Here is a 17,472-nt window from a genome sequence, read left to right on the forward strand (position 1 = left end):
CTCAGGGGCTGCAGGCAGCTGGCATATCTGGAAGGAGAGGGGCTGGCTGTAGGTGCTGAGGGGGGAGCCACCTCCAGAAGCTTCCTCCTGGGGGGCGAGACTGAGGAGCAGGCACGTTGCACGGAAACGCTCACCTGCTGCCACCGGGGCCAGGCGGGCGGCCCTGGTGTCCAGCCGATCGGTTGCACACTAGGTTGCTTAGAAGGGACTCAGGAGAGGCACCGGGGGAGGCCTGCCAGGAGCGTGAAGACGAGGATTGCAGGGGACACCAGGCAGAGGTGGCTCCCTGCCAGGTGGGACCTCTGCACCACAATGAGGCTCAGATGCCCCACATTCTTGAGCCAACGCTGGCCTTGGGCACAGCTGTGCTGCGGCCACTCTGAGGTGGCTTTGCTCTGGTCTAAGTCGAACTCCTACAGTTCCGTCCCCTGGCTCTTAGGGACAAGACCCTGTGAGATACTTTAATGCTTTTTTTTCTGAAGATTCAAGGCTTTGGGGTGGATGGCTTCTCTGGGAATAATGCAGTGCTGTTTCTCCAGCCCCGAGGCCTCTGCAGGAAGCTCTCTGGGCAGTGTTGGGCCAGATGGTCACTCTCCTTCGTTTCTGCTTGCAGAGAGGCTGCAGGCTAAGGAGGCTCTCAGGGCTGGGGTGCCTTATGCCCTGAGGAGGCCTGATTTTGTTCCTACCTCGCCAGGCTCTTCTCTAGGAGAAAGGGGGTCCCAGCCACTTCTCTCTGCTCCGCAAGGACGGCCCCCGTGGGCACCAGGCCCTCCTCCTTCACAGCTGCTAACGCCGTGAGCAGCAGGACCGTCCCTGAGGTCAGATGGTCCTTGCCTTCCTGGGTCAGGAGCAGCCGCGTGTCACTGGGGGCTCTGCGCCTGGCCTGGAGGGCGCTCTGGCCTGGCTCCGTCGGGTTTGGACCTCAGGGGCCCCTGGCCTCGTGGAACGAGGTGGGGATGCCCCCGCTCGCCCCGTCCGTTCCTGGGAGGGTCTGCGTCGTGCTGTGGGCTCTGCGAGGCTCCCGGCCCTGGTGTTTCCGCCTGGGTGACCTTAAGCCCCGCCCAGCCTCGTTAGCCGTTTCAGCATCCTTCAGACTTTCAGGTTCTCTTGCTTTGCCCATCCCCTGCCGCCCGCTGACCTGGAGCCTTTTCCTGGCTCACCTCTGAGCTGCCCTCTGCCCTCTCTGGAAGCTCAAGCCTCCCTGGCCTCCCTGCCCACGCGGGCGTAGCCCAGGGTCAGCAGGGCTGTGACGAACAGGAGATTGGATTAAAATGTCCGCGATCTCACGAGGCATCCAGAAGCAGGCCGCCCCGACGTGGTTCCCAGAGCAACGCTGCCACCGGGAACCCAGACTCTGCCCTCGGGCTTGGCTCCACCCAGTGGCGTGACAGCGCTGCAGTTGCAGGCGGGGTGTGTGGGAGAGAGACAGAGAGAGAGAGACCGAGAACACCCAGGAAGAGGGCATCGTCCAGGTGTGGCTTCCACTGGGAAGGACGTCCCCCCTCCCAGCAGATCCCAGGGTCTATTGGCTGTGGCCTCAGGAGAGGCCGGGATGGGGAGGGCATGCTGCTTCTGAATCCATGTCACCCAGGACTGAGCTGCGGCTGGTGGCAGCACCTTGGGCTGATCTCCTGGACCGTCCTGTGTGACCCTCTCCCCATCTCTCTGGCCTGTGGCCACTCAGGCCCGCTGACAGCGCACACTGCCCTGTGGTGTGCTGGACAGGTCACCCGGGCTTCCTGGGTGCAGGTCGGGATGAGCCCTGGCGTTACTCAGCTTCTCATTGCTGTGACCAAAAAGGTCTCTTCAAGGCTCACGGTTTCCGAGGTCCGGTCCACGGCTGGTCAGCTCCCTTGCTCTGGCTCGTGTGGAGGCAGTGAGGGCTCCGCTCCTGACCAGAGGATGGCTGCTCAGCTGGTGGCAGCCAGGAAGCAGAGAGAGAGCGAGAGAAGTGCCAGGGACCAAACACGGTCCCCAAGGGCACACCGCTGTCCCCAAGGGCACACGGCCTTCGCCAGCCAGACCCCCGGCCTCAGTCACCGCCCAGGACAGGAGTCCTTCAGGTTATTAACCATCAGAAGGATCGGCCTGCAGGTTAGGCCACAGCCCCCACCGTCTCATCGCTGCCCCTGGGATGCTCCTGCATTGTCTCCCATGAGCTGGGGGGACCTCCCAGTCACCACAGCAGCTCCACGGGAGGCTCGCTGCCTCCCAGTATGAACCCTCAGACTTCCGTTGAAGTGGAGGACGGACCTGTCCGCCCACTGAGGAGGCCTAGGTCCGTGCGAGCCCTGCAGGACGATGCAGTCATGGAGAGAGCGTGTGCTGATCCTGCTATGGACCATGACCTCGGGGACAGGGCCCGGTGGAAGCAGCTAGACTCGGAACACCGTGTTGTGGGATTCCACTCACAGGACAGGCCCAGGGGAGGCAGGTCTTGGGGACAGAACAGTGGCTGGGGCTGCCCGGGGCTGGCGGGGGAGGGGAAGGGCAGGTTCTTGGGAATGTTCTGGAGCTGGACAGAAGTGATGGCTGCACAGCTGTAGTGGACTTGAAGCCACTGAGTTGCAAAGCCAACCCACCAACAGGAGGAGATGGGAAAGCGTTTCCCTGCCGAGCCCCTCCCTCCAGGCTGGGGCATCTATGTGAGCCTCTCGCGCTCTCTGCGCGGGAATGTCCACGGCTGGGATTGTGCCAAGGAGTGTTTTATGTGCATCTTTCGCATTGAGGACTCCCACCCTGTGAGTTGGGGGGATATATTAGACCCCCCTTACAGAGAAGAGCCCTGAGGCTCAGAGAGAAGGTGAGTAACTTGCCCAGGGGCACACAGCCTGGGCAGCTGGGACTTGGCCCGGGCCCACCCGATGCTCAAGACATTTCCGAACATTTCTGTCGCAACCTGCAATGGGGTCGATTTCTTCCTCTTCCCCATGCTCGTCCACAGGCCACTAGCCTAGATAGAAGCTTTTCTTGTCTAGAGGTAGCCCCGCTCATCAGGACGCAGGAACTGAGTCAGGGAGGGAACAAGCTGTGCTAAAGTGGCCGCCTCCTGTGCCTTCAAGTCCCTGCCCAGCCAGGACGCCAGGTTCTGCCACACAGCTGGTGATGATAGCACTGCAGGGCACCCTCTCTGAGCCCTAAACCACCCGAGGGCAGGTCGCTGGTCCCAACAGGGGCACAGCTGCCCCCAGGGGGCGCTCTGGAGACTCGCAGGGGTTCCATGAGTGGACAGCCCCCAGAGCCCAGGACTTCCGGCTTCCTGATGTCCCAGAACTTGACGCCAGCAAACATCCCCTGAGGACTGTGGTCTGGAGCGAACCCCATTTCTTTGTTTGCTCTTTGCATAGTTACACTTTGGCTATTCCGGGAAAGCAGCCTCCGCGTGAAGAAGACGTTTTCCCATCCGGGCGGCCACTGCCCTGTTCTGCATCGTGGAAAATGAGGGGCAGCTGCAAGGCTGCAGGGTCGCCCAGCCCCTGGGGGACGTGGCGGCGACAGCCTTCCCGGGAGCCTCCCTCGGCACGGCAACCCGCCATGCCACCCGCTCTGAAGTGGCCGGCTCCTCGCCTCCCTCCTGGCATCCAGCCGTTTGCTGTGGCCGACTCTCCTGGTCACTTTCTATTCACAGGAGGGCATTATATCATTATTAATTCATTATTATTATTATTATTATTATTATTATTATTATTATGTGTGCAGGGTTATGCTTTCTATGAAATTGATTTTAGATTGATAAAATGCTATAGAAGACCGTGTTGGCCCGATGAGGTCCAGACCCTTCCAGCCTTAGAATGATCAGACGGGACCTCAGCTAACGTTTCCCCAGGGTCTCAGAAAACCATGCACAGGCACCTTTTAAACAACCCCATGCAGCCTCCCGCCCTGCGGCCGCTGGGTCAGAGGCTGCCAAGAGCCTGGCCTGGGGCCACGAGGCCCCCTCCGTCCCTCTGTCCACGGGTCTGGACTCTCAGCAACAACAGACCTGCCGTGTTCATTGCTTCCCCCTCAAAAGAGCGAGGCGTGCGGGCGGCCTGACTCTGTGCCCGCAGTCTTCGGGCCTCAACTGGCCAACGTGCCCCGGGGACGTTTCCTCCTTGTGGTTTTAGTGGAAGGAAAAAGTGACCCGTGAACAGCCCCCGGAGGCTCTGGGCGCCAATCTCCACGAGCTCGAGAGAGATCCTGCCTCGTGACACTTCTCCTGTTAATCATTGCTCCCGGGCTGATCTCTCGTCTCCTCCCCAGGCTCTTCCAAGAGCAGCTCGGGACATTCCGGGCAGGCACCGCCCTCCCATCCCAGTGGGACACTGTTCACAATGGCTGGTGTAGAGACCCTTGCAGAGCGGACAGGAGGAGAACAGGGCAGGAGTGGGAGGTGAGGGTCAGACTCCATCTGGGCAGGATGGGGACCCTGCAGCCGGAGGTGCTCAGAGCCAAGAGCTGTCCCCGAAGAGCCACACGCACCCAGGGCCCCGGACGTGCCCCTGCCAGGGAATGGGGCATGGAGGGGGTGGACTGGGACACAGTGGGAGGGACTCTTCACAGCAGAGAGGGCACCAGAGGCAGGCAGGGAGGACCGTCAGAAGACTGAGGCCGCGAGCCACGGGGCGCCAAGGACCGCCGGAGCCCCGGGAGCAGAGGGGCAGAGCGGGACTCTTCTCTGGAGCCCTCGGAGGGCACGTGGCCCTGCCACAGGGTCACAGCAGTCCTCTGGCCTCAGCGTGGGGGAGGGGGACACGCTCTTCTTGTCTTCAGGTCCGAGCCTGTGGCCGCCGCACCTGGCGCATCTGGGGCGGCCACAGGAAGCTCACAGAGGCGGGTGCCACAGAGCAGATGAGTGAGCTGTTCTCCCTCTGGGCATCCCCACTGTCCCCAGAAAGGCTGAGCTGGGGTTGGGAGCTTGAGCACTGTGTGACAGGGGGAAGGCCGGCTGCTTCTGCGCCTTGCCCACGGCGTGGAGGGGGGTTGGACGGCACCCGGGCCTTCTTTTAGCACCAGCTCCACAGGCCCCTCCCCACGGGCACACTGGTGACTGCCGCGGTGGCTGCGTGGAGCTGTCCCGCAGTCCTGGCCCTGCTCGGGTGCACATGGGCAAGCACACATGTCCTCTGCTGCATCGATGACCTCACTCACTCTGTAAGGGCGCTGTCCTTCCCACTTGTCTCTCACTGAACACCGGGCGCCGTTTAGCTGCAAGAGGCTTCCGCACAACGTCAACTAAAACGACGTCACTTAAACCATCCGGCTCTGGAGAGCTACAGTGCCTGCCCCAGAAACAGAAGTGTGCTCAGTGGTGAGGAGTTCCAGCTAACCAAGGGACAGCCAAGGTCACACCTCCCGGAAATGTGACTGTGGGGCCCAAACGCCCGCCACTGCGCCGCGCTGCCTCTCGTGTCGCGGTCCCTCCAGCCTCAGGCTCAAGTGTCTCAGGCCACGTCTACCCCTGTCGTTCGGTTCCGGCCTCCCCTTCTTTCTTCCTTTTATTTTTGGTTGGTGGCCCTGGGAGTAGAATGCCAGGCCCTGCACCTGCCAGGCAGGTGCCCTACCACTGAGCCACATCCCCAGCCCACTACTCCATCTTTCTTCAGCTTTAGAACCCTTGGAGTGCATGACCACTGGCCGAGAACTACATCTCCCTGCCTCCCTTGCAGCTAGACATGGCCATGTGATAAGCAGAAAGCTGAGTGAAACTTCCTAGCCTTGTCCTTATATTCCCTCTACCTGGCTGGAATGCAGACGTGCTGGCAGGAGCTGGAGCAGCCAGCTTAGATCTCATGATGGAAACCACATATTGAAGATGGCAGACCAACAAGATAAAAATAAAAGAGCACCAGAGTAGCCTGTTAGCCTGAATTGCTTAATCGAGGGTGTTTCACAAGAAAGGAACAAAATTCTATTTTGTTTAAGCCACTGTTGGCTTGGCCTTTGTTCCAGCAGTGAGAATGCCACCCTCATGAATGCGCACCATCATGTGCCCCTGCCCTCCGAGGGGCACAGTCCCACTGAATGGAGTGCATGTTGAGCACTGATGCGGCTGAGTGGCGCGGGCCCTCCAGGAGCACTGGGGCCGTGCAAGCGGGCACCGCATCAGTGCCCACGTCTTCTCCCGCTGTCTCCACTCCTACCCACGCCTGCCAGGGCAGGCAGCCGCTCCTGTCCCCACCCCGCATCACCTGTGCCCACCAATGCAGTCTTCTTGAGGGCAGCTCTCAGGAAGCCCCAGACCTGCCCGTCTGCACCAAGTGGGCCTGGACATGTCCTTCCCCCAGGCCCCCCTTTCCCTGGTGACTCCCCACAACTCCCACTGGACCTGACGAGGTGGACTCTCTGTCCCCCCCGTCTCCCAGCTCCTCAGCCGGCCAGAGCTCTCCCCAGCATGGTGAGTGGTTTAGGGCTATGACTGTCACCGAGACTGAACGCTTTGTAAGGACTGATGGGTGGAGGTTGGGAGGGGAGGGGCACCTCCTCTGCCACCCTGTGGTGCAGGGATGTGGCTGCATGACCAGTCACCCCAGCGGGAGCCTCAGAAGAAAATGGCAGCCCTGCTGGGGGGCTCCGCGGTCAGCACAAGGCGCACCCAGATGACCTTTCTGCTCTGCCTTGTCTGGGGCCACACCTGGGGGACGCCATGGCCAGAGGCTGGGGTCATTGGAAGGCTCAGGGTCTCTCTCCTCTGGCAGCTGACGCTCGGTGCCTCGCGATGCAGGCCTGTCCTTGCAGGTTCTCCGCAGAGGTTGGCTGGGCTTCCTCACAGCATGGCTGCTGGCTCCCCAGGGTCAGCAGGCCCACACAGCACACCAGGTAGCAGCTGTGCTGTCCCTTAAGATCCATCTTGGAAGTCACATAATGTCACTTTTCCCCAGCAACACACACACACACACACACACACACACACACGGTTTTTCTTCAGTGATCAGGGCTGAATTTTTGTCGTCCACAGCCAAGAGTCCTGAGCTCCTCAAGTGCTCGACTGAGCCAGGACTGGACTGGACACTCTGTTGGCAGCACTAACTGATGCATGGAAGCCACCGTCCTCCTCTGCCCCTGACTGGCGAGAGCACCTGGGCCAGCAGCACCCTGTGTGAGCTCTGCCCTCCCCTGGAAGGCAAGGTCAAGGTCAGTTTCTCGTTTGGTTTAATTTTAAGTAGCCAAAACACTTCCTTCCCACGAGGGCAGCATCCATTTTACAGCATCTGGGGAAATGGCCGAGATCCAGGGAAGGGCAGGGGGAGGGGACCAGCCCTCAGGACGGAAACGTTCCTGGCTGGGTCCAGGACACAGCACAGCCGCGTGGCTGGGCACAGTGTCATGCCAGGCTCTGACACGCCGGGCGGGCACCATTTCAATAACCCTGCGAGGGAGGCTCCATCCCCAAGAACAAAGGAGGAAGCCATGGCTTTCCGGGTCCTCCGGGAAGTCAGGACGCAGACGTGTGGCTTCTGACTGCAGAATCCGAGTTCTTTCAGGCCCAGCTGGAGCCTGGAGGAGCCCAGAGAAGGGTGTTCCTCCAGGCGGAGCCCACAGCCTGGGGCTGTGTGGGGGTGGATTTCTGGGGCCGAGGGGCAGGGAGCCACTTGGCCTCTGGTGGGCCGAGGTTCGGCCGCTGGTGGATGGCTGCCGCCGACTGCCTGCCAGCCTCTCCCTGGCCTGGCTGGGAGACATGGTGACTCACACTCCCCACTCTGCTGAGCACCCCTCCCTGTGCCTGGGGCGCAGGCTGCCCAGAGCCCTGTGTAACCAGAGTCAGCAGCGCCTGGCCCAAGGGCCAGGATCTGGAAAGGACAGTGAGTCGCTCCAGTTGTGAGGACCTGGCCCTTTGCACGGAGGACCCTGGTGGCCTGAGCCTGTCCAGAGCACCCCACAACCAGAGGTCTGAGTGCCTCCGTGAGGGGCAGACACTGGTCGCAGCAGAAACACCCCCCCGCCCAAGGCTGCCGTTAGTTCTTGTCCCACCCCTGTCCCCTGCAGCCCTCCCATGGTCTGGCGGTCACCTTTCTATCCTGTGAGCCCTCGGATCTGTTCAGCCAGCCCTACCTCTGCCCCGTCATGGTCACCAGAGCCTTCGCTCTTGTGGGCCACTCCAAAGCCCTAGCTGCGCAGTGGCTGAGGCCTGCGCTGTGACGCCCCATCCCTGTCTGCTGCCACTTCACCGCGGCGTTCCAAAGCGGGCAGTGTCGCTAGCTGTCCAGCCTGCTGTGGAAGGGTTCCCCCGTCGTGGTGGCCGGAGCCACCCCTGAGCCAGCACCAGCCACTGGCAGGGACCCAGCACGGAAGGCGGAGCTCAGGGTCACACTGTGCCGCAGGAGGAGGAGCTGGGGGTGTGTGGCCACAATGTCAGCGCTGCTGGGGGGGGCCAGGCAGGATGTCAGGCGGTGGGCGTGACAGCGCCCGCCCTGTCCTCCCTGCCAGAGTGGCAGCCATGTCCCCTGTCCTCCCCTCAGGAGTGCTGACCTGCAGTGCCCACCACCTGCAGCCGCCCGAAATGCAGGCCTAAGACGGAACTCGGGAAAAGGACGAGGCACCCTCTTGTGCCTCGGAGCACGTGATTTGTGGGAAATCTGTCCCTGGCACTAGGAGGGCCTCTCCTGGTGCCTTCTGCTCCGTGACGGAGGGGACAGCCGGCTAAAGCTTCCACTCTGCAGCCCTGCTCAGCAGGCCTCTGTGCTGGACATCTTGATGCCTGAGGGGCCTCCCTCCCCTCCCCAGACTGAGCTGAGAAAGCACCCCTCCCTGGACCTCAGGTTCAGCCTGGCCTGAAACCGGAAGGAGGGAGGCTGGCCGTGGTCTTGACCAAAGGCCCCTCGTCCCTCCTGCGACTGAGTCCAGGATCCCAGAGAACTGTGCTTCCTGCCAGGCCAAGCGGGCATCGGTCAGTAGTGAAGGACTGGGAGGAGCAGAAGGGTCCCAGCTCCAGGCCGTTCAGGGTGACGGTGGCACTGGGGAGCCCAGGTGGCCTCTGCAGATATCTCCTGGGACCTACCCCTCGTCCCCTAGGCTGGTACCTCGGACTGCGCGGCCCTGGTTCAGGGGGAGGAGACGAGATGCCTCTTTCGACATTGGTTCTAAAACACGTTCCTGTTTCAGAATTATACACCGTGGCCAGTGTGGGCTCAGAGGGGACGTTCTGGACGTAGGTTTCAGCTGGAGGGAAGTGGGCTAAGAGAAAAGGCTCCACTCTACCCAGAAGGGGCCCAAGATGGGTACTCGGACGCAGGGAGAGACAGCCAGGAACCCCGGGAAGGCCGGCAAGTGTGGGCACAGGTCCTGGGGTTCTGAGCACCTCAGGTTTTCTTCTTGGTGTTGTTCTGTTTCTGATTTCCTGAGGTTGTACCCGGACAACTAACACAACAGTAGCTGCCAGCATCTTCCCACATCAGCACTTCACACTTTGAGCCTCCCAAGAGCCCACTGGGACAGGAACGCTGGGGATCACCATTTGCAGACTAGAAGTCTGAGGCTCAGAGAGATGGACCAATTTTCCCAGGGCCACACAGCTATCTCTGGTGGAGCTGGGATCAAACCCTTCATTCTGACCCCAGAACAGAGGTGATTTTTAAGACCACAGGTGAGTTTAACTCAAAGGAGCAAGAGAGCATCCAAGGGAGGTGCTGCTCTTGGTCGTGTTGACCACAGTGCCTGCCCCAACCCTCACCCCACCCCAGAGACCTAGGGCTGGAGGCAGGACCTCCGGGGAGTCCCAAAGAAGCACCGTGTCTCGTGACCTGAGCACCATGACGGGGCTGGGAAGGCCAGTGGGGAGTGCTGGGCCACCAGCCCTGCCCCCAGGTGTGCCAGGGTGGTGCTCGGCCCCCGGAGGCCGGGGAGGAGAGCCAAGGCCAGGCACCTGGTGCTGCGCGGGGCTGGATGCCTTGCCTTGGGGCTGGGTCTTGTTTTGTCAGCGTCCTCGGAGGCCACCCTGCAGCATCGCTTCTCGGCAGGGAAGCCACGGGAGCTGGGAGCCCCCCCCCCCACAGGGAGGGCAGGGCCACCTCCTGGGGCAGAGCTGACCCTCTTTCTCCAGGAGACCCCAAGAAACCACCCCAAATAAACCAGGAGGCTGCTGGGACACTGAAGCAGGAGCTCAGGGAAGCCCGGGCCTGGGGAGGAGTCACTGTCCTGGGCACAGCTACCCCAGCAGGCTCCTCAAGGGCCGGGCACCGCACCCCCCACCTGTGCCTCGGCAGGACTGTCCCCAAGGTACAGATCGGGGAGGCTGAGGCTCGGAAGCCAGGTGTCTCGGCCCAGGCAACCTCCCTGTCCAAGCTTGGGTCACACCGTGGCTCCTGTAAACCCCCAAGCCTCGGAACCCTTCAGGATCTGATAAAAGTACAGACTTCCCTGTAAAGACATGGTCCCTGGCATTTATGGGTGGAATGTACGGAAATTCAGGGAGTCCCTGCGAATCGCTCATGAGACGCTCAGAAGAGCCCCTGCCTGGGGCTGTCCAGTCCTTGGGACCAACACTCCCCACGGGGTTGGAAGGCCCCGGCTGCGCCCACGGCCTGGCTGCTGGAAGCTCCTTTGCCAACTCAACCCTGCAGGACCCGTGCTCTGGGGAGGACGGAACCCTTTGGATTCTAGTGCACCTGCCGGGCAGCCCCCTCCTGTTACAGAGGCGGTCCCCCATCTCTGCACGGTGGCGGTCCCTTCCTGCACTCCTCGATGGCAGGAAACACTGAGCACCCAGCACATGCAGTGGCTCCTGCCTGTAATTTCACCCTCACGATGGTGCGGAAGCCACACCATTCTATTCTGAATTGACCTTTCCCTGGGCCAGGCTGTCTTTTGTCCCCGGGCAGCAGCAGTGAGCCCAGCCTGCCTCAGCTCTGTCACCTGGAGGCTGACAGCCTGTCCACACTCTCTGGTGGACAGTGGTGCTCATTAAATGCACTTTCTGCTTAGGGTGCCTTCCACGTGGGATGGGTTTGCTGGTGTGCCCAGCGTGTCTGCGTTGCCATCCGACGCTGGCTTCCCCCCAGCTAGCAGCCGCGGATCCTCAGACTGCCTCTCCAGAGCGTTTGGATCATGGACCCTCAGAAACTTCCCGAGGACTGCGTGTGAAGTATGTGCACTTATTTTTACTTTTTAGTTGTAGGTGGACACAACATCTTTATTTTATTCGTGTTTTTATGTGGTGCTGAGGACCGAACCCAGTGCCTCGCACGTGCAAGGCGAGCGCTCTGCCCTGAGCCCCAGCCCAGCCCTGCAGTGCAATCTGCGGACGCATCACGGTTCTCATATTCTAGGCACAACAGGAAGCCCCTATCAAAGCGGGAATTCTTCCCATTTTTTAACTTGGTGCATCACAGTGGTGCGCACTGGTGGGGCTCCGTGCTGCGTGACTGTACCTGCGCCCGGCGTGACCACGTGACGTGGCAGCGTCCCTCCCCCGCAGCCCCCTCCCTCAGGCCTTCCCTCCCCCCAGGCCCTCTCCTCCCTGATCTCCTTGGGTTCCAGGAGACCCACCCCACTTTCCTTCCCCTTTTCCTCTCCAGGTTCTGCATACAGGAGAGGCCCTGTGTCCCCCACCTTCTGAGTCTGGCCGACTTTGCAAACACGACAATCGCCAGTTCCATCCATTTCCCTGCAAATGCCACGATTTCATTCTCTTTATGGCTGAGAACACGTCACTGCGTATGTACCCTGTTTTCTCTGTCCACTCATCCTTGAGGACACCTAGGCTGGTGCCGCAGCTCGGCTATTGCGCTCTGTGCTGCTGGGACCCCAGTGGGCTGTCTCCCTGTCCGACGTAGGATGTCCTCTATCCTTCAGCGAAACCCTGAGGCGTGTGTCCCCGGGTCCTGGGGACATGTGTGTCCCTGGTGTGTCCATGGTGGCTGTGCTCATTGACAGTCCACCCACAGTGTCCAGTGCTCCCCCCCACCAGCCTTTAGTGTTACTTGTGTTCTTGATGCAGCCTCTGACTGGAGTAAGATGAAATCTCAGTGTGGTTTTGACTTGCATTTCCTTAACTGCATTTCTCCTTTTGAGAAGTCTTTTAATTCGTTTGCCCATATATTAATTGGGGTTATCTGATTTTTTGGTGTGAAGTTTTCTGAGTTCTTTATATATTCCAGACACTGCCTGTGTCTAAAAGTGGAGTGGTGACCCTACGTCTTCTTCTAGGAGTTGCCTAGTTTCTCATCTATTTGAGTTGATTTTCGTGCAGGGTGAGAGGTGAGGGTCCAGACTCCCTCACCGCATGTGGACAACCAGTTGTCCCGTGTGTTCAAAAGGCTGCCTTTTCTCCAGGTCGGTGTGTGGCTCCTTCGTCAGGGGTCAGACGACTGAGGTGTGTGGACTTGTCCCTGGGCCTCCTGTTCTGAACCAGTGGCCTGTGTGTCTGTTTTTATGCTGGTACCATGTACTTTTGTGATCAACGCGGGGATTTTTAAAATGCTGAGTAAAAGATGGAACCACTCTTCTTAGTGCTAATTGTGATGGTTTCTATCATTACCGGCTCATATCTGAAGACGGAATAGGAACGTGGGGTGAGGAATAGGGTTGACAACGCTGCACCCTCCACCTGTGTTTTGGAAGACTCCTTGGGTGCGGGTGCGGGTGCTGACCCCTTTGCTGGTCCACTGAATGGCAGTCTCTGTTTTCAGGAAGTGTCTCATGAGGAGCCCGGCTCAGGAAGAAGATGGTTGGTTCTGCCATTTTCCTGGCCTCCACTTGGGTGTGATTTGTGGTGTTTGGGGCTTTGCACTGTTTCTTAGCAGGAGTCTGTGTAAGGCATGCGTCCAACTCAGGGTCAGCAAAGCAGACCCACTTTGCTAAAGTGATACTTAACATCTGCATTCCGCCATATTCCAAGGGCCAGCAGCCAGCTGACAGGACTCAGGTGTGAAACTCCTTCTCTTCCCACAGGCTTGCTGGGTGACTGATGAGCAGAGGCCATCCACAGCATGGCCAAGCCTGGGGCAACAGGGCTCCCTGCTGCCCTTTCAGTCCCTCGGCACCGGCTAGTGCCCTCTCTGCCAAGTCAGCCACTGTGTTTTCTGGTTCCTGCCTGGACTGTCATATAGAGAGAGCCAGTGTCCACCCAGAGGCAGGGTGAGTGAAGCCCAATCTCATTCTTAGTCTTAAGTAATAATCTAGCAGTGGACACAGCCCAGTTGGTAGAGTGCTTGCCTCACAGGCACGAGGCCATGGGTTCAATACCCAGCACCACACACACACACACACACACACACACACACACAAATACAACCAGAGATATGAAAAATTGTGCAACATGAATCGAAATGAATTCTCTGTCAATATAACAAAGCAGAATAAATTTTTTTAAAAAAGAAAAGAAATAACCTAGCTCCTTCTCCCTGGGCAGCACAGTCCTCAGCCCATCAGCTGCCCCCGGCCTGGTGCCACCCTGGAGTGTGGACAGCAGGGGGCATCTAATGCAGGTTTGGTCACTTCCAGGCAGGCTTGCTCTGGGCCCACTGTTGCAGGCGGAAGGTGTCCCCGTCCTACTTCCCAGAATCTGTGGACGTGACCCTCACTTGGTAAAGGGGACACGGCAGGTGTAATTAAATTAAGGATCTTCGGGTGAGGGGATTGTCCTGGCTGTCTAGGCCTGCCCGATCAAAGCACAGGAGTCCTAAAAAGAGGGACACAGTCCAATGAAGGCAGGGCTGAGCATGTGCATTGGACACTGGGTGGACTCTGGCTCTCTGAACATGACAGTCTAGGCAGGAACCAGAAAACACACTGGAACCAGTTGCCAGGAGCCAGGAGTGCAGGCGGAGTCCAGATGAAGGAAACACAGGACCCCGCTGTCCCCCCTCCAGAGCTCCAGGGAGCGCTGCCCTGCCCACACCTAGGTTTACAGTTCATGGAAATCACTCGGGACCCTTGACCCCCACGACGGTCGAGAGTTTGTGTTGTTTAAACAACGAAGGCTTACGCATTTGTTATGGTGACAGTAAGGACTCATACACCCAGCCGGGGGACACATCAGTCCCTCAGACTTTCATTTCCAGTCCTGGACAAGTGGGAGCGTTCAGAGGACTTCAGAGCCGCTCCCCAGGGGATCACAAAGTCGAGCTGCAGAGGACACGCAGGTGCCAGGCTGTGGGAGAGCCAGGTCACCACTCCAGGCCGACGCAGGCCACACGCCAATAAGTGAGAAGTGGGCAGAGATGGCCAAACCCAAGAGCTTCACCAAGGAGCCTGGACCTGGCCCCGTTGTCCTGGCCCAAGTTCAGGGGTAATGACAGTGGAGTCCCCCTCTCTGGAGCCAGCTGCGTGTCAGGTGCTCCGTGTACCTCCTGGTCCTCGAGGTGCCCAGCCGTGTGGTCCCATTCCACAGAACGGGGGAGCCAGGCAGGAGAGCACCAGCGGCACCCGGTCTCACAGACGGGGGACGCGGACACAAGTCTCCAAGGCCCTGGGCTTTCCTCGCTGCCCCTTACTCACGGCCTCAAGCCCCTGCTGGAGAGGGACAGCGTGTTCTAGCACACCCTCCTCGGGCCCAGGCCAGGCGGTGCCAAGGCCATGGTGAGAGGACAGTGCTGCCCCTGGCGACGTGCCTGGTCCTTGGCTGTCCTTGTCCTGGGCCAGCTGTGGTCAGTTTGCAGCCTGCCCCAAACTTCCTCCGATGATGCTGGGCCATGCTGGCTCCTCGCTCCCTCAGCCTCATACCGCGGATGAAGGGGAGAGGCGCCAGGAGAGGCTGCCCGACCCACCACCCACTGGCCACCTTTCATCTGCTGGGCGTGGCGGGCAGACCATGGAGCTGGAACAAGCTGGAGGCCCTGGGCCACTGTCGGCCCTGCCTGGAAGAAGTGATCGGGAGCCCTCAGCACCCCGCATGGCAAGTGGCCCATGGAGCAGCACTCCTGAGAGGCTGGTGACAGGGAAGGGTGGTGACACCTGTGGTGTCAGCCCTGCCCCGTCTGCTGTGGAGAGACCCAGAGGACAGGGATTTGGGGTCAGAAACCTGACACATCGCTTCCCTCGTGCAGGTGGGGGACCTTCCGCCACAGTGCCCGCTTGTGGGCAGGACCTTGGCCTGTGGTCACCTAGCCCCTTGCACAGCCACAGCCTTCAGGAGAGGCTGGCTCGGGTAGCCTGAGGGGTCAGGGGTGGTCCAACAACCTGCTCCTCTAGTCCGCGGTGGGCTTAAGCATACCCAGGTGACATAATCCAGCCAGTGACACATGAGGGCTTCTGAAGAGGGGGCTCGGGGAGAGTTGCCTCTCAAAATTGATGCCCAAGAGAGACAGGCTTTCTGCTGCTGCTGGATGCTGGGTGAGACCTGGAAGAACCTGGTCACTTGAGAGTATGAGGAGGCCAGCAGGGCTGAGGCGGCACCCCGAGGAGGCAGCGCAGCAGGACGGGCAGAGCGGGCTCCGCGGCGGCGTCCTGGATGAGTTCCGGCTCAGGACCTCCTGGTTCCTTGTCGTCTCGTCTGATCCTTGGAGTTGGACTACCTGGCATGTGACCAGAAGCATCCTCTGCGATAAGAGCTGTGACAGGGACTAAGTCCCACTAATTCCTAGATGCCCACCAAACTGCTGGGGCTCCGGGGTTCCCCTTTGAGAAGCAAGCACAGCAAACCATGGCGTCTCCGGGGACCTTGGTGCGCACACTGCATGCTCTAGCTGGAGGCCTGAGCTCTGTGCAGGGGCACGATATCCTGCAGCTCTCGGCCACACCCCAGTCAGCCTTATGAGCACTCTGCAGCTGACCCTTCTTGCGTTGCAGAGTGGGATTGGCAATTGTTTAATAAGCTCCAACTGATGCTGTTCACAGCATCTCTCGAGCAGGAAATCCAGGTGACAGCATCCCACTGGCTTGCACTTGAAGAGCGTAGAATTCACCAGGCCCTGTGTGTGTGTGCACTGGGCTGGCCTTCTGTGGGGACACACCACTGTGACTTTATGGTGTTTTACAGCCAGTGACGGTCCCAGTGGCCCCCGCAGGAGCCCTGGGGAATGCCACCCTACAGGAAAGCATGTGGGCAGGGGGCAGAGAGCTGAAGGTGTGCAGGGCACACAGAGCCATTCGGGGCAGTGGGCGAGGAGATGTCAGGGCAGCAGCCCTCCCAAGGACTTGAGCTGAGGCCAGACGCGTCTCACACAGACATCCACACAGGTGTCCCAGAGCCACGATGGCACGAGGGTCAGTGGGTGCAGGGGACACAGACTGTGTAACCGGGCGCTCTGGCTCTCTGCGCTGGGCAGTGGGCTCTCCCAGGCTGACTTCCCGCGCTATGGAAGGGTAAGGGGAGGTTCTACTTGCAGATGGCGGCAGGGACTACTGCAGTGTGGCTGGAGGGGCCTGCAGCTGGCAGAGGCTCTCGCCCCAGTGTCAGATTCACCTGCATGGCCAGTGCCATACGCTTGCCGACCGGCGCCAGGGGCCAGGAGCCCGGAGCCCTTGGTCTGAGGCCCAGCCCATCAATATCCAGGAGCCTTCCCCACGGGCCATCACCTTCTGCGCGGTGAGGACAATGATCTATCGATTTTAAAGCTTGTCACCGGGGTGAAATGAGGCATGAAAGGACGTTGTGCCCTGCGCTTCCACACTTCCTGCTCTCGGTGCCAAAAACGCGCCCAGGCCCCGCTGGGCAGAAGGAGCAGCCAGGGGCCACCTCCAGCCCAGCCTAGCTGCTTGCTGTCCGTCCTTTGCCAGGGACTTCTGGCTCCACGCCCCATGCTGTCACCCGCCCATGAGGATGAGACCCAGCGCCCCTCCTTTGTCACCAGAGTGCGCCCCAGAGGAGCGAGACCCCGCGAGCTCAGACTGCCCCCATGTGCGCAACCCACTCGGGGAGAGAGGGGGACCACAACGCGTCCTCTCTGGAGAGTGGAGCCAATTCAGGGGGCGGGTCTGCACGCACTCAGGTGGGAGGTGCCTGCTGGGCATCGCGAGAGCGTCGCAGGCGCGGGGACTGCCTCCCCCTCACACGGGCTGCGTGAGTGCTGTTACGGTCCCTGGCCCCCTGCGGAGTCCCTGCTGCCCAGGGCAGGGCAGCAACGGGCAGTCAGGCCCTCTGCCCTGCTCTCCAGCCCTCTGGGAGGCGGGTACTTCTTATCTCCTCTCCACACAGCAAGGCTTAGGTCCTGGGCCTGGGGGATTTGGAGGCAGCCAGGTGAGGACAGAGGTGGAGGCCACTGCACTGACACATCTGCAAGCCGAGGGCCACCAAAGATGGCCAGTGTGCCCGAGCCGAGGAGGCTGGGATGGGTGTCCCCAGACCCTCAGCAGGGCCAGCCTGGTGTCAGACACAGCGGCCAGAGCGGGAGCTGGTGTCCACCGTTTTAAGTCCCAGTTTGTGACACTTGTTCACAGCAGCCTGGAGAACTACTAAAAAAAAAAGTTTTTGGGGTGGGGATGTGGCTCAAGCGGTAACCCCTGGCCTAGCATGTGTGAGGCACTGGGTTCGATTCTCAGCACCACATAAAAATAAAGAAATAAAGATATATTTAAAAGGCCTCTCAGGGCCTTAAAAAAAAAAAAAAAAAAAAA

General features: G+C 60.1%; 1 protein-coding gene and 1 long non-coding RNA gene across 2 annotated transcripts in view; both read left to right on the forward strand.

The window, feature by feature from the left end:
* Window positions 1–6,653: 6,653 nt before the first annotated feature.
* LOC107150836 lies at window positions 6,654–11,787 on the forward strand. The gene is made up of 4 exons (XR_001504633.2): window positions 6,654–7,113; window positions 8,439–9,562; window positions 10,900–11,059; window positions 11,493–11,787. It is a non-coding gene; the product is annotated as an uncharacterized LOC107150836 (long non-coding RNA).
* A 2,812-nt stretch (window positions 11,788–14,599) lies between these two features.
* The window catches only part of Zcchc14 (zinc finger CCHC-type containing 14), a 67,635-nt gene continuing 64,762 nt past the window's right edge, over window positions 14,600–17,472 (forward strand). The window contains exons 1-2 of the mRNA XM_015495983.2: window positions 14,600–14,812; window positions 16,334–16,444. Coding sequence (XP_015351469.2) covers window positions 14,600–14,812; window positions 16,334–16,444 — 324 coding nt within the window. The remainder of the gene's footprint in view (window positions 14,813–16,333; window positions 16,445–17,472) is intronic.

The sequence above is a fragment of the Marmota marmota genome, unplaced genomic scaffold, assembly GCF_001458135.2.
Source record: "Marmota marmota marmota unplaced genomic scaffold, marMar, whole genome shotgun sequence".
Classification (NCBI taxonomy): domain Eukaryota; kingdom Metazoa; phylum Chordata; class Mammalia; order Rodentia; family Sciuridae; genus Marmota; species Marmota marmota.